Source organism: Benincasa hispida, chromosome 11 (assembly GCF_009727055.1).
Source record: "Benincasa hispida cultivar B227 chromosome 11, ASM972705v1, whole genome shotgun sequence".
Classification (NCBI taxonomy): Eukaryota; Viridiplantae; Streptophyta; class Magnoliopsida; order Cucurbitales; family Cucurbitaceae; genus Benincasa; species Benincasa hispida.
The window spans coordinates 46,231,460-46,248,466 of NC_052359.1; the positions used below are offsets into that span (position 1 = coordinate 46,231,460).

At 30.6% G+C, this 17,007-nt stretch overlaps 1 protein-coding gene across 1 annotated transcript; it reads left to right on the forward strand.

Moving 5' to 3' along the window:
* Positions 1 to 8,078: 8,078 nt before the first annotated feature.
* LOC120091729 (LOB domain-containing protein 25-like) lies at positions 8,079 to 11,410 on the forward strand. The gene is made up of 2 exons (XM_039049846.1): positions 8,079 to 8,235; positions 10,057 to 11,410. Exons 1-2 carry the CDS (start codon positions 8,195 to 8,197, stop codon positions 10,592 to 10,594), a joined length of 579 nt encoding a protein of 192 aa, XP_038905774.1. The 5' UTR covers positions 8,079 to 8,194; the 3' UTR covers positions 10,595 to 11,410.
* The last annotated feature ends 5,597 nt before the right edge of the window (positions 11,411 to 17,007 follow it).

Below are 17,007 nucleotides of genomic sequence, written 5' to 3' on the forward strand. Positions count from 1 at the left end.
TAAGGATTTGATCCTTACAGGATACATGGACTCTAACTTTCAGACTGATCAGGATTCTCAAAAATCCACATGAGGGTCAATGTTTACTCTGAATGGAGGAGCTATAGTTCGATGAAGCATCAAGTAAGGATGCATCACCAACTCCACTATAGAAGTCGAATATGTAGCTACTTGTGAAGCTGCTAAAGAGACTGTTTGACTTAAGAAGTTCCTTACTGATTTAGAAGTTGTTCCAAATATGTCATTGCCCATCACACTTTATTGTCATAACAATCGTGTTGTGGCAAATTCAAAGGAACTTAGGAGTCATTATAGAGGAAAACACATTGAACGAAAATATCATCTGATTTGGAAGATTGTGCATCAAGGTGACATGACTATCAAGAAGATTACTTTAGAGCACAACATTGTCGATCCGTTTACAAAGGCTCTCACGGCTAAAGCGTTCGAGGATCATCTAGAAAGTTTGGGTCTACGAGATATGTGACATATTGTCTAAGGTAAGTAGGAGATATTAATGGGTATAGTGTATGCCCTAATTTATTGTATTTTGTATTTTATTTATATTGTACATTAGGCACCCTAAGCTTTAAAACAAGTGGGAGATTGTTAGGATTGGTGTCCTAAATCTCTTGTATTCTCGTAGTTTGTAAACATTGTATAAATAAATTGTTATTAATAAAATAATTGTTATTTTATGAGTATACACTCGATTCAATAAACTAAAAATCCTAGGTTATTTTATGTAATTTAAACAAGTATGTAGAGACATACAGGTGGATCTTGTTTAAATAATAACCTAAACGGTCTATAGTAAATGGATTAGGTTGGGTACTTTATCCTAATGACACTACGGATACGGCCTGCTTTGTAGATGTTACAAGTATTATAAATTGCTACAAATGATTTGATCCTGATCATTCATGTGGAAACATGTGAGTAGGGATATCCAATAAAAAGAGTTTGTATAAAACCGGATCACAAAATGGTTAGTCTCATTATATAAGACCATTAATAACAGAGACTTACATTTCACTAGGATGATCATAGGTAACATGACCTGAATCTTGTGTGAGTTGTGAAATCCTGTTCATTAAAGCGGTCCTTTGATTTGTATGGGTGAGAGTGGCCAGATTGTCAACTCAATAAGCCTACCATTTTGAGGATTCGTCTGATTGGGGAGCTGGGAACACAGTTATACAAGACAGAATTCACTCCGATCTTAATGTTGAGGTAAGTAGATAAATTGCTCCCTTAAGGGCTGATTTCGGAGCTTGAACGATCACACCCTCTCCTGGCCCGAGAGGGATTTAGTCATAGTTGGACTATGACTTATTATTCATTAAAGGAATCAATGATACTTAAGGAGTTAGAAGTAACTACAGGGGTAAAACGATGATTTTGGTCCAGCTTTACTTATGAGCAATTTGTGAAGAGTCATCACACTATTGACTGGTTATATCCAGTGGACACAAAAATATATTTGTAGTGCAAAGAATAAAACTGTCGGTCTTTAGTGGAGTGACCAATAGTTAATGGAAATTGGGTAATTTATTTAAAAAGTTTGATTAATTATCCAAGCACCATTGGAGCTTCAATCTACGGTCCATAAGGTTCCCTCTGTAGCTCAATGGGGATTTAGTTGAGAATTAATTTTAGATTAATTTGAATTGTTCAAATTGATTGAGGAAATTATTTATACATGATATAATTAATTAAATTAATTATATGTGATATATTTAATATAATGTATTTGATACATTATAATATAAATTATTTTGAGAGGAATTTGAATATGATTCAAATACTAATTATATGAATGAGATTCATATAATTAAGGTTAATACAAAGTGATTATTATTAAATACCATAAATAGTTGAGAGGAATTAAGTATTTGAATATGATTAGAATATTAATTATTTGAATGAGATTCATATAATTGAATTTAGAATAAATGTGGTTTATATTAAATACCATGCATTGTTGAGAGATAATAAAACTATAGGTTATACTGTATTTGATACAATATAAAACTATAGGTTATATGTTGTATATGATATACCATATAGTATATATATAATAAGGTAGTTATTATACATATATATGTGTGTGTATATATTATTTTAATTAAATTAAATTATATTTTATTTTTAATTTAATTAAAGGGAGGGACCTCTAATTTGCTCTGATGATACGTGCTGTGAATGGGGTTGAATGGGTAGTTGTACCATTCTTCATCTTGCTCCTGTTTTTTCTGAGGAAAAAAAAAAGTGCCCTATGCAGAAAATCACAAAGAAGAAAAAACTCTCTCTTCCCTCTCTTACTCTCCTTCCTCTTAAATCTAACATAGAGCCCACCACTCCTCCGTTTACTCAATCTCAGGGAGAATACAGAGGTTTATTTTATGGTGGTATCTTGAAACGAATAAGAGATCGTGATCTAGATCGAGGAAAACGTGAAGAACATAAAGGTAATGTTTTTATTCACCAATTTTCCATGAAAAGCATGTTGTAAATTAGATTTAATTTAATGCATAATCTATCCTGATCATTCTGTAATTCTAAAATTCTATAAAAACAAAAAAATGGGATTGATCTCTGTTTCCACTGCGAAACCATCACTAGTTTCCCTTCACTTTAGAGTTGTAGAGAGGTCGTAAATGTAGCTTATGCCACATCAAGATTTGGGAATGTTCAGCCCATGTGCTTGTGACAAGTCCCAAAAAGTCGGAACCTAATTCAAAAGTATGCCTATTTGTAGGCTACCCCAAGAAAACAAGAGGTGGATACTTCTTTGATCCAAAAAATAAATTATTTGTATCGACATACGCTACTTTCTTGGAGGAAGACAACGTAAGGGAGTAGAAACCATGAAGCAACATAGTTTTAAGAACGATTTCTGATGATAATACTGAAACTTCAACAAGAGTTGTTGAAGAGGCTAGTACATAAACAAGTCGGTTCATCCAATCAAGCTAATCCATCTCAAGAGTTGAGATTGCCTTGACGTAGTGGGAGGATTGTGAACCCATCTATTCGTTATGTGGGTTTAAAAAAAGCCCAAAACATCACATTTTATGATGGTTTTAAGGATCCATTGTCTTACAAGAAGGCAATGGAAGATGTTGACAAGGATGAATGAATTAAGGTCATGAATCAAGAAATGGAGTCTATATACTCCAATTCTATCTGGGAGTTTGTAAATGGGATAAAATCTATAGGTTGTTAGTGGAACTACAAGAGGGAAATGGGTATAGATGGAAAGGTACAGACCTTTAAACCTAGACTAGTGACAAAGTGGTTATACCCAGGTGGGGGGGAGTGGACTATGTGAAGGAACTCTTTTGATAGAGAACCTCTGAGCAAAAGTGGATCGTCCAAATCCCATTTCGATTGAACGCATACATTTACAGTGAAACAAACAGATTATGCACAAAATATAAATTACAGCATGCTATTGAATAAATAAACAAGAGTTTAGAGATTATACCTTTAAAGAACCGTTCTTCAAGTTAATCCCTCGAACTACTCGTTCACAAATGCATCGAACAAGTCACAAACACTCCAAACGAACAATAGCAAACAATAATGCAAACTCGAACAAAAAAGGGGACACTGCTACTTTGTGATCTTGGTATTCTCGGTGTGAGAATCCAGGAGTGGTGGACTCTGGCTAATTTTGGTTAGAGTGGAGTTTGGAGTTGGAGGAAGAAGACGATCGAGAAATGAACAAAAGTTATCGCAAAGTAAATTCTCTTGATCGTTTAGAGAAGCGAGTCTATCGCATAGGATCTCCAAGCAATCGTGTAGTAACTCTTAATCGTGAATGCTTGTCTGTGTAATATATAAAATCAAATTTTATTTTTATTCCATTTTGCCATAAACTGAATGACTCCCCACTATGATGGTTAGAGAGAAAAAGGGATAATTATCAAATGATTAATAAATTATAAAGAAATATGATAACTAACTTATCATATTATATTTATAACCTATAGTTTTAATATTGCATCATATACAATATATAAACCATAGTTCTTTTTCTCCATTTTATGGTATTTAATATAAATCATATTTATATTAAATTTAACAACTATGAATCTTATTCATAGAAAATATATTTGAATCATATTCAAATATTTGTTCCTCCAATTAAACAATAATGTATCAAATACATTATATCATTATATCATGTATAATTGAATTAATTTAATTATATCATATATAATTAAATTCCCTCTTATTAATTTGAACATTTCAAATTAACTCAATAATTGATTCTCAACTAAATCCATTGAGCTACCAAGGGGACCTTATGGACTGTAGCTTGAAGTTCCAACGGTGCATGAATAACTGATTAAACTCTTTAATCACATTATCCACCATCCGTTAACTGTCGAACACTTCACTAAAGACCAACAACTGTACTTTTCGCATTACAGATGTATTTCTGTGTCCATTGGATATAACCAATCAACAGTATGATGACCCTTCACAAATTGCTCGTAAGTACAACTGGACCAAAATTACCGTTTTGCCCCTATAGTTACATCTAACTCCTTAGGTACCATTGATCCCTCTAATGAACAATAGATCATAGTCCCACTATGACTAAACTCCTCTCGAGCCAAGAGAGGGTGTGGTTCTATATTGTTCAAGACCCGTAATCAGCCCTTAGGGGATCAATTTATCTACTTACCCCTACTTCGGGAAAGGAGTGAATTTCATCTTGTGTAGCTGAGTTCCTAGCTCCCAAATCAAACGAATTCCTAAAATGGTAGGCTTGTTAGTCGACGATTTGGCCACTCTTACCCATGCAAATCAAATGACTACCCTCATAGGCAAGAGTTCACAGCTCACTCAAGATTAAGGTCATGTTACCTATGGTCATCCTAGTGAAATGAAAGTCTCTATTATGAACGGTGTTATTTAACGAGACTAAACATTTCATGGTTCGGTCTTATACAAACTCGTATAGAATATCCCCGCTCACATGTCTAATACATGAATGATTAGAATCAGATCATTTGTAGCATTTTACAACATGTAACATCTGCAAAGCGGTCCATACTCGTATTGTCACGAGGATAAGGTATCCAGCCTTATCTATATACTACAGACCATTTAGGTTATCACTTAAACATGATCTACCTGTATGTCTTCACATACATATTTAAGTTACAACGATAACTTTGGATGTTAGTTTATTATTTTATCGTTAATGCAATTAAATATGATATATTTCATAGACAGAGTGAATAAAATATCAAATATTATTAATCACAGACATGTTTGTTCATACAAGGTTTACAAACTACAAGACCCTACGAGATTTAGGGTGTCAACCCCAACACTATGAAGAAACTTTCTCACCTGTTGTCATGTTAAAGTCTATTTGAATTCTCTTTTCTATAGCCACATGTTATGACTATAAGATATGGAAAATGGACATCAAGACTTTTTTTTTGAATGGTAATCTTGAAGAGACCATCTACGTGACTCAACTAGAGGGATTCATTGAACAAGGGTGAGAGCAAAAGGTTTACAAGCTTAATCGATCCATTTATGGACTAAAACAAGCATCTCGATCTTGGAATATAAGATTTTATACTGCGATCAAATCTTATGGCTTTAATCAGGATGTTGATGGTCATTGTGTCAACAAGAGAATCATCAACAACTCAGTAGCTTTCCTTATGTTGTATGTGGATGATTTCCTACTCATTGGGAATGATGTAGGCTTACTGACAAAAGTAAAGGAGTGGCTAGCCACCCAGTTCCAAATGAAAAACTTGGGTGAGTCGCAGTTTGTTCTAGGGATCCAGATCATCAGGGATCGTAAGAATAACTTTGGCCTTGTCTCAGGCATCGTATATTGACAAGATGCTTGTCAGATATTCGTTACACAATTCTAAAAAGGGTTTATTACCTTTCAAGCATGGAATTATTTTGTCTAAGGAACAGTGTCCTAAGACTCCTAAAGAGGTTGAGAAAATGAAACAGGTTCCCTATGCATCGGCTGTTAGCAGCCTTATATATGCAATGCTATGTACCAGACCTGACATTTGCTATGCAGTAGGGAGTGTCAGTAGATATCAACCCAGTCTAAGATTAGATCACTGGACAGCGGTCAAAACGATCCTCAAATATCTATGGAGAACGAAGGGCTATATGCTCGTGTATGGGGCTAAGGATCTGATCATTACAGGATACATTGACTCTGATTTTCAGACTAATAAAGATTCTAGGAAATCCACATCAGGATCAATGTTCACTCTGAATGGAGAGGCTATAGTATGGTGCAGTATTAAGAAAGGTTGTATTGCAAATTCCACCATGGAGGCTGAGTATGTAGTTACCTGTGAAGTTGCTAAAGAAGTCGTTTGACTCATAAATTTTCTCACAGATTTGGAAGTTGTTCCAAATATGTTCTTACCCATCACACTTTATTGTGATAACAGTGGTGCTGCGGCAAACTCCAAGGAGTCTCTAGCCACAAACGTGGAAAGCATATAGAGCGCAAGTATCATCTTACTAGAGAGATTGTATAGGGGGAGGATGAAATCGTCACAAAGATTGCCTTGGAGCACAATATTGTTGATCCATTTACAAAGCTCTCACGGCTAAAGTTTTTTAGGGCCACCTGAAGAGTCTGGGTTTATGAGATATAAGTCCTCTAAGCTATGGCAAGTGGGAGATTTTATTGGGTATATTATATGCCCTAGTTTATTTGATTGAATTAATGTTGTCTAAATATCAAATAAAATACCTCTGATTTAATTAGATAATGTGTTAACAAAACTACAAACTACGTGATACACTAGATTTAGGACATCAATCCCAACAATCTCCCACTTGTCTAAAGCTAGTGGAATATATCAAAATATAATAAAAGATGAGTGAAAAAGTAAAGTATTTTGATACATTCTACATTAAGTGCAATATTTATACATAGAAATTTGTAAAAATATATTTTTACTTAATTGAATTCACATATCAAATGAGTGCAAATAATATTTGGAAAAGTATGTATGTAATTAGAAAGTATGTAACACAAAAAAAAAAAAAAAAATCATAAAATAGAGATTTTTTTCATGGAACATTTTCTGGCAAGAAATAGTGAAAAATTGGATTTGTTCATTGATGATTCTCCAAATATGGAGGAACTAAGAATGAAATTGAAGAATTGTGGTGGCATTTCATTTATTGATGATGGGGGAGATTCAATTAAAAAAAAATCATGATAGAGTAAAAATAGAGAGTAACAATAGGAAGAAGAAAAAGAAGTTGGTGATGAAATTCATGGAGAAAAATTAGGGATCAAATGTTCCAATTTTTCTTCGGTTTTCCATTTTATTTAACTATATTTCAATGAGAAATGTAGTGGGTTAATTGTTGTTCATTACCCAAAAAAGAAAAGAAAAAAAGAAAAACTTTAAAAACTAAAAGAAAAAAATGCAATTCATATTTTCAACACAAGGATGGGTAGAATTACTAAATAAAAAATTTTAAAACAAAAATAATCATTATAAAAACAGATTATTTAGAGTTCACAAAATTGCATCAGATACCCCAAACATATAATTCAACTCTACACCCAAAACGTAAACATATAAACTCATACTAAATAACTATGACCAAAATACAGATGTATGAACTCTACATATATATAAACTCCATAGATATATGAACTTCAGACATAGTACTCCAACTCAGCACCCCAAACAATCCTTAAAAGAGATAGTGAATTTAAAACCGTCATCATATGAGTTTGATGACAACTACATAACAGATATCATAGACCAAAATTTGTTGTAGTAGAGAAGAATTGGCCTAATGTCAAGTTCTTTACAAGAGAGATTGACATTATTAAAAAGACTCTCTTTTTCATCTTTCATCTTTATGTCTCTTAATTATTTATTACCCTTTTTCTCTCTCTCTCTTGCTTTCTCAATTTTCTTTAAAAAAGAAGGGGAAAAAAAAATTCCCTTTGCCTTCTCTCTCTCTTACCCTTTTGTGATGATCACTGTTTCAGCAGGTTTTCTCTCTTCTTTATATCACCCATTAGGGTTTTCTTTATCTCTCTCTCACATGTAACATTATTTAGGGATATCCCATAAATAAAGTTTGTTCCTTTTTCTCTCTCTCTCTCTATGGCTTCAACTTCATTTTGCTTAAGGTTTTCATACAAGAGATGTTGAAACAACAGCTTACAGAAAGGAGAAAAAATTATTGGTAATAACCCTTCTAATTTGTTTAACTTTCACTACTTATTTTTCTCTTTTTTGAAATTCAATTTTTTTTCTCACATCATTATGATCTCTCTCTTCTAGATCTCATCAATTCACCAATTGGGTGTTCCTTAATTTTTTTTGAAAAAAGAAAATTCGAAAATATATACGGTGGGAAGTCGAACTTTTAACTTCGAAATTGATAATACAGACACTATTCAAATTGGAAAAGAGAATTTCTTTGTGATAAGAAAAAAAATCAAACTTTTGATTAGACTTTGATCTAAATAAGTGTAAGAGAGAGGGGTGTATGTTGGTGGGTATGGAAGAGATTATTATAGGGAAGGGGACCTTTTAGATTTTATGAAGAAAGAAGGAAAATAAACCCAAAAAAAAAATAATGAAAGGGGGGCAAAGTTTGGTGTAGGAGAGAGAAAATAGAGAGAGACAAAGAGGTAAGGGGAGGAGAGAGAAATTAGGGCCATTTTAATTTGATTCACTTGGAGACAAGAAACATGCATTGAGGGCTATGCCCTTTGCCTTTGATGGCAATTAGGGAAGGCCAAGTGACCTTGTACCAAATTTTATACAAAACCCTCAACCTTCAACAGGGAAAACCTATCTTTTTCTTCTCTCTCTCAAAATTTCAAACTAACATGTTAATTAGAGCAATATATGATTGCAAGTTATATCCCTAGTTTTACCCACTTGATAAAGTGTTGTATATCAAGAGGAATTAATTATGCACATATACAATTATATATAATCAAAATGGATATGTTTAATGTTTGGTTGGTGGGGGTAAATAAAAGCTTGTGTAATTAGGTAAACTCAAGATTAAGAAACCACCCTTCTTTTATATAAATAGTTCAATTAAGTGAAAAGTGAGATTTTAACTTTTATCTACCTCTTGGGAGTTTATCGTCAATATTTGTTGCTATGTTCATGTTGACAAAAATCAAATGTACATATATATTTGATTCGTCGTGATTTATTTATGATTTTTTTTTTAACAATATACTAGAAGATTATGAGATCAGGAGGTGCAGTCGTGATTTTGTCTAGGTAAATTTAGATTATTTTGTACAATATTCAAACATAAATTCGATTGACTCTCTCGACCCTATTCGACCTAGTTAAGATATTCAAGTGCATTTACCGATCCTTCTTCTTCATTAGTTTCTTGTTCAAAGGAAAAAGAAAAAAGAAAAAGACTCCCAAACCCTATTCCAAAAAAAGGAAAACAAATGAAATTACGAGTTAAATAATCCTAAAAGATTATATGTATGTGTGTATATATGTATATATGTAAGAATATAATACACATAAAAGGGTGTGTGTATGGACTAAGAGATCATCAAGAAGATTACCCTATAATGCAAATTTAATTTTTAGAAGAAATCTCCAATGGTAAGAAAGACGGCTCTGACAGACCAAAAAAAAGGTACAAAAAATTTAGGTTGTCGCATAGCTGTAACATGAGAATTCAGCAGTTGTATGTCTGTGTTTTTTTCCAGCAACAATTTCATATTTAAAACCATGAATTTCTGGTCTCTCAAACTATACCCCCTATCTTCTCTCTCTCTCTCTCTCTCTCTCTCTAGTCCTACAAAATCTTCAAAATTCAGCCTAAAATTCATCAAAGGTTCAATTTTTACACACCCTCATTTCATAAAGCTTCAAACTTTTTCATTCTTACATAACTAATTTTAATAATATATTTCACTTAAAAAATGTCATTTTGATATATATTTTTGTTTCTCTATTTGTTCATGGATTTATCTTCTTCTTGTCTAAACACTTTCGTTTTCCTTTTCATTTGTAGGAAGATGTCGTCTTCCACCTACTCCAATTCTCCATGTGCAGCCTGCAAATTCCTACGTCGAAAATGCCTACCAGATTGCGTTTTCGCACCGTATTTCCCGCCCGAAGAGCCCCAAAAGTTTGCCAATGTCCACAAGATCTTTGGCGCCAGTAATGTCAGCAAACTGCTGAATGAAGTCCAGCCGCATCAGCGGGAGGACGCCGTGAACTCGCTCGCCTATGAGGCCGAGGCGAGGATGAAAGACCCTGTCTATGGTTGCGTCGGCGCCATCTCTATACTCCAAAGGCAAGTCATCAAGCTCCAGAAAGAGCTCGACGCTACTAACGCCGACCTCATTCGCTATGCCTGCAGCGAAATCCCTGCCCCATCTCCGTCCTCGTCATCACAATATGCTCGAAAGTCGTCGTCTACGAGCCATGAGGCAAGCTCATCTACCTCTAGCTATGGTCATTACTATTCTGGTCTCTACTTTTCTCCATGGAGTAACAACAATAATGGCCCTTGTGGAGATGGCCATGACAAAGGAGAATACAAGTAAATAATATTTTTCCATTGAAATATATCATATCTTTATAATTTTATCATCACAAGAAGGATAATATATTCTCTCATATGTTAATTATAGGGGTGTGAAAATTTATGCATTTTGATTCATAAAAATATAATGATAATTACAAATTATACCCCATAAATTCGTCTAATTTGTAAATTATATCTCTATGTTTCAAAAAATAGTTTCAAACATTCTTGTAATTTGCAAAATTTAAAAATCAGAAATACCCTTTTGTTGGATATTACATATCTGTGACATATATATAGAATAAGTCTTTATATGTGTATGATCAATTTTTGTTAAAGGTCACCAATAAAAGGGGGGTATGATTTGCAAATCATAAGAATCTTTGGAATTATTTTTAAAACTTAGAGATATGAGTTTTAAAATAGACAAAAGTATGAAGGTGTAATTTGCAATTATCTTGAAATATATAAATATATGTGTGTTGTATATTTTTTAAGGTTTGTCCATGCCCTTGTAGGGTTTCTCTATCTTAAATACCTCTTTGGAATGATGAGGGGAATTTAATGTAACTATTTCAATTATTAGTGGTTTTTATCTTGTCAACTTTTGTGTATAATATTATTAATTACTTTTTTCTTCTTGAATATTCAGAACTTTAAATTCTTATTTTATATAATTTTGAGGTTGGTTCTTTTTTTTCTTTTTTTTAAAAAAAAATTGAATATATGTTAATAGAACATTTTGTCCAATTCTGGAACTTTTGATTTTCTAGCATTATCTCATATTAATTTTGGAGATTTCATTTAATTCACAATATATATCTGATACTCAATGTATGTGTGTGTGTGTGTATATATATATATATGTTGAGTTAGGGTATTGAATTAATTATAAAATTTAAATCAAGAGGGTATTTATGTGATCTCATATGGGATGTCGATGTGTTTTATTGTACTAAAAAAAATGTTGTTTTCTTTTTGAAAAATTTTCACAAATAGAAAAAATATCAAATTATTTATAGAAATAGCAAAAAGAAAACACTAATAAACATAATTAAAATTATCCTTTGACATATTTTCTTTTTTATCAGCATCTATCGGTGATTGATTTCTATCGGTTTCTATCATTAATAGACTTCTATCAGTCTCTATCAACGTCCATTAAAGAAGATTAAAATGTTGTTATTTTGTGTAAATAGTTTCCTTTATTTTTCTATTTTTAAAAATCTTCCCCTTTTGTGATCGTTTTTTTAAAAAAGAAAAAAAAAAGTCGCATAAAATTGTACCTACAGTGAAACTCATGCTTGGTTTAATTTATGATCATAATAAGTTTAACGCATAAGATAGAATTCGAACTTTTAACATTTTATTAGTCGAGAATATGCATCTTTTAACTTAAAGTATGCTCAGCTTGGCTAAAAAAGATATTTCACGCATATGAGTATTATTTCAATTTCTAAGGTCCTATTTGATACCAACTCATTTTTAGTTTTATGTTTTAAAATTAAAGTTGTGTTTATTTTCTCACATTTTATTTAGAAAAATACTTGAATAAATTTAGTTTATATTCATCTTTGTGCAATACACTCAAGTGTTCAATCACAAGTTATGACATGACAATTTTTTTCCTTTTAAAAATGTTTTTTTACTACCATTTTGCTCTTTATGATTGAAACAAATGCATGGAGATAGAGCATAGCCAAATATTACTCTTTACTTTCTATGGGTTTCACCATTTTTAAAGAGTTTTTTTAAATATAGAAAATTATGGTAAATATTTTCAAATATAGCCAGTGATAAACACTAATATACTATTATAGTTATAGAGGATATATAAAGAAAGAATTTTTCAAATTAAGAAAATCAAAATGACAATGAGATGGGACCTAATTTAATAATATGAAATTAACTCTCTTTCACAAAGTGAAAGGATTGGCATAAAGAAAGTGGTGTTTAATTTGTTCATAAAACGACGTGATATATATGTCGTTTAAGACTAAAAATGTCACACTCGTATGAAATGAGTTTCAAAAAAGTATATTAATGTCGAAACAAACTTTGAAAGCAACCACACAAACATTTTATGAGATTTTTATTTATAATAATCCATTATGATCAATTTATAAGTTATATTTTTGTTTTATTCTTTTATTTTGGCAGTGTGTCAATATGGGAAACAATTTTAATAATTATTTTAGTTTTCTTAAATAAAAACTAAATCGATTAAGGTTTTTTTATTTTTCTTTATCCTTAAAACAATATATTTCTATATCATAATCTAGTACAACATAAAATTATATATAGAAAAAGATATTTAACAATTTTTAAAGGTCTATATGGTTTTGGAAACATCACATATATATATAAAGTTTAAAAACTCAAATATAATATTCATTACAAAACTCAAATATAATATTAAAAGTATATGATAAAAAATTGATTAAATCATTGATCTATATAACTTTGTTCCCTGTTTTTTTTTTTTTTTTTTGGCCTATTGTTTAGACAAAAATTCAACCAAAAAAATAAAAAGAGAAGAAATTCTATCACCTTTTTCCCTTTTAGGGAATCAAATCTTTAAATATTTTATATTATCAACTTGCTAAATTTGCCTTCATGTTCCTTTAAAAAAAAAAAAGGAAAAAAAAGAAAAGAAAAGAAAAAATTGACAGATTTTGAAGTTTGGTTGAGATTAAAACTGTAATTTTGTTGACTTTGGCTCCCAAAAGGTGTCAAGAAAAAAGAGGGGGAACCCTAAATATGCTCTTGCTGAAGAAATTAAGAATCTATTCCTATATTATATCATCTCAAGTTTGTCATTATTTAAATTGGACTTGAGAGGTTTTTCTAAAACTAGGTTAAAAAAACAACAGTTTAGCTATGCTTTTTAAAATTACATTAGAGTAGCTTGGTATTTTCTAACCTTTTTCCAACCAAAAGTAACTATTATTATTATTTTAAAGATCGCGTTTAATAACCATTTGATATTTTTTTTCTTAAATTTTTTAAAATTAAATTTAAAAAATACTATTTCCATCTATAAATTTCTCTTTTCTCTTGTTAAGAGTTTTTTACCAATGTTTTCAAACAATACAAAAAAATAAGTCAAGATTTGAAAACTAAAAAGAATATTTTTTTAAACACTTTGTTTTTATTTTTTGAAATTTATCTAAGGAAGTTAAGTATTTTTCTAAAAGATGTGAAAATTATATGGATAAAATTGAGAAGAAATAAGCTTAAATTTAAAAAATGGTCCAAAACTAAAAAATGGAATGGTTCAAACAAATAAGACTTAAAAATTATTTTTATTAGTTAATTTTGTTTAAATTGTGGTATTTGTAATTACAATATAAAAATGATAATAATACAAAGAAAATAAATATGGGTAATTATTTTTAAATGGCAAAATTACTATAAAATTTTTTAAATATAGCAAAAAATCACTATCTATCACTGATAGACATCTATTTGTATATATCATTGATAGACAGTGATATGTTTATATATTTATAAATAAGTTGGCTCATTTTTTTATATTTAAAAACAACCCAATAAAGATTAACAAACAATTTTTATTAAGAAATAATACAAATAACTCTTAAATTATGGTTTGTGTGAAACCCTAAGGAAATAATTTGAAAATGGGGCAATTTTGTCCAATTTAGATTTATTTTTTTTTTGAGCAATTGTCTCAATTTAGATTATACGTATGAAAAAAAAAATTAGTGTATTTCACGCTCTATCTATCTTTGTGCATTCTACCAAAATTGTTTAATCATATGACAAGCTTTTCTTATTTCTTAATGAAAAATATATTTTTTTTATTTTATTTTTGTGCGAGTACTAAAATATAATTTACAAATATAAATATATTTTGAGGTGCACTAAAGTATCTTAATAAGTAAATTGATTATTTAAATTCATTTTGGATGAACTTATAATAAAGATATTTTTTAAGTTAAAAAACATTCGGATTCGGACCGTTAATTTAGGTTATAATAATTCTAAACAACATAAAATATTGATAAGTAGCTGTCTACATATAGGTGATGTAAAAAAAATCTCTAGGTGTGGACTCTTCATTTGAAATGAATCATTGTTGGAGAGTGCATCTTTGACTTGGCCATTATTATTAATAGAATAAATAAATAAATATAATATATAGATATATATATGAGGGATCAAATCCTAAGCGGAAGCATGGGATCGTCTTGCAATTTTGTTTTCGATTTTACATAAATAAATATGGTATAAAAATAATAACATAATGGATAAACAATCAAGATCAGCATGCATTTAAGAGAAGAAAAAATGGAAGAGTTAAACATTACCTTTGTAGAATCCCAAATTCTTCACGATTCTCTTCAATAATCTAGGATCCCAAGAATTAGATGTGTGGTTTCCAAGACTTGGAAGAGGAAGAAGTAGTAGAGAAAATGAGATTTCGAGAGAAGTAGTAGGAGACTAAGATTCAAAATTTTCAATTCAATTGTGTCACAAATATCGGCCATGAAAACCTATTTATAAAGAGGGGATGATCCCTTCTCCTGATCTTTTCTATTCCTATTCTAGTTTTAATTTAATTAAATAACTTTTATTTTATTAATTAGTCAAATAATTAAATAACCATATATATTAAATCCAATTTAATATATACAATTAATTAATAAATAAATAAACATCACATGTTTATTTATATCTATTTCTCAAAAATTAATTGATTAATTAATTAACCATTAATTAATCAATTAAGTGATTATATTAAACCATATCTAATATAGAATTAATTAACATATAAATATTACATATTTATATGTATATATCTCTTTAATATTTGAATCTTATTCAAATATTTTTTTTTCTCTTAATTATAGACCACATCTATAATTAACCTTTATAATTAACCATATTATATTAATCTCCATAGTATGTAATTGATTGAACAATTCAAACTATTCCTCTCATATATCATTTAGTGGGCTAACAAGATGATTTTATAGAACTATAGATTAGAAGCTCCAATGATATAAGATTAATTAATTAAACTTTTTAATTAAATTAACCAATTTTCATTAACTATCCATCACTTCACTAAAGACCGATAGCTGCACTCGTCGCATTGTAAATTTATTTATGTGTCCACGGATATAACCAATCAACAATAAGTCGACCCTTCACAAATTGCTGATAACTATAGTTGGGTCAAAATACCGTTTTACCACTATAGTTACATCTAACTCCTTAAATACCACTAATCTCTCTAATGAACAATAAGTTATAGTCCAACTATGACCAAATTTCTCACAGGCCAAAAGAGAGTGTTGCGCCATTGTTCAAGCCCCGTAATAAGCTATTAAGAGAGAAATTTATCTACATTTCCTAAGGCTGGGAAAAGAGTAAATTTCATCTTATGTAGCTGTGTTCCCACTTCCCTATTCGGACAAGTCGCCAAAATGGTAGGCTTGTTAAGTCAGCTAATAAGGCCGCTCTCACCCATACAAATCAAATAATTGTCCTCATAGACAGGAGTTCACAACTCACTTAGAATTAAGGTCAAGTCACCTATGGTCATCCTAATGAAATGTAAGTCTCTTCTAGCAACGATGTTATATAGAGAGACTATTCATTTCATAGTCCGGTCTTATACAAACTCTTTGTATATAATACCCTCGCTCGCATGTCTCCATATGAATGATCAGGATCAGATCATTTGTAGCAATTTACAACAATTATAATATCTATAAAGCAGGTCATATTCATAGTGTCACAAGGATAAGGTACCCAACCTTATCCATTTATTACAGACCGTTTAGGTTATCACTTAAACGTGATCCACCTGTATGTCTCCATATACATATTTAAGTTTCATAAAATAACCTTGGATCTTAGTTTATTGGATTGATTTAATGCAATTTAAACATTAATAAAATACCTCTTATTTTATTAGATATATAATTTATCTTTACAAGGTAGGGGTCAGGGAGGGCTCGTGCCTCCCTCAGTTTATGATAAGGCAACTCTGACCCTCAGTCCAAAGACCCAAGCTATTATGTAGCAAGAACCTTTGATTCTAAGAAATAAACACCTCCCTATACGATTTAGTTCAACCCGAGAAAAGGTTAGAATTAGATTACCTCTTGATTGAAGATTTAGAAGCAAGATTGGGAAATCTTGTTCTATATTGAGTCACTCCACAAACAACTTGATCAAAGTTAGATTAAATGTCTCATATGCATTCTATCACAAGAATTGCAAAATTTTAAGGGAAAAGTCTCAAATTTGAGATCTCAAATTTCATTCATCAAAATTTTAATCTCCTTACAAAATGAAGGATGGAAGGCTTTATATAGTCTTGTAGAGATCCTAATCTATTTAATACAAATAAACAAAAGTCAAAATAAAGCATTAAAGTTCTCTTTTCAACCTTCATCT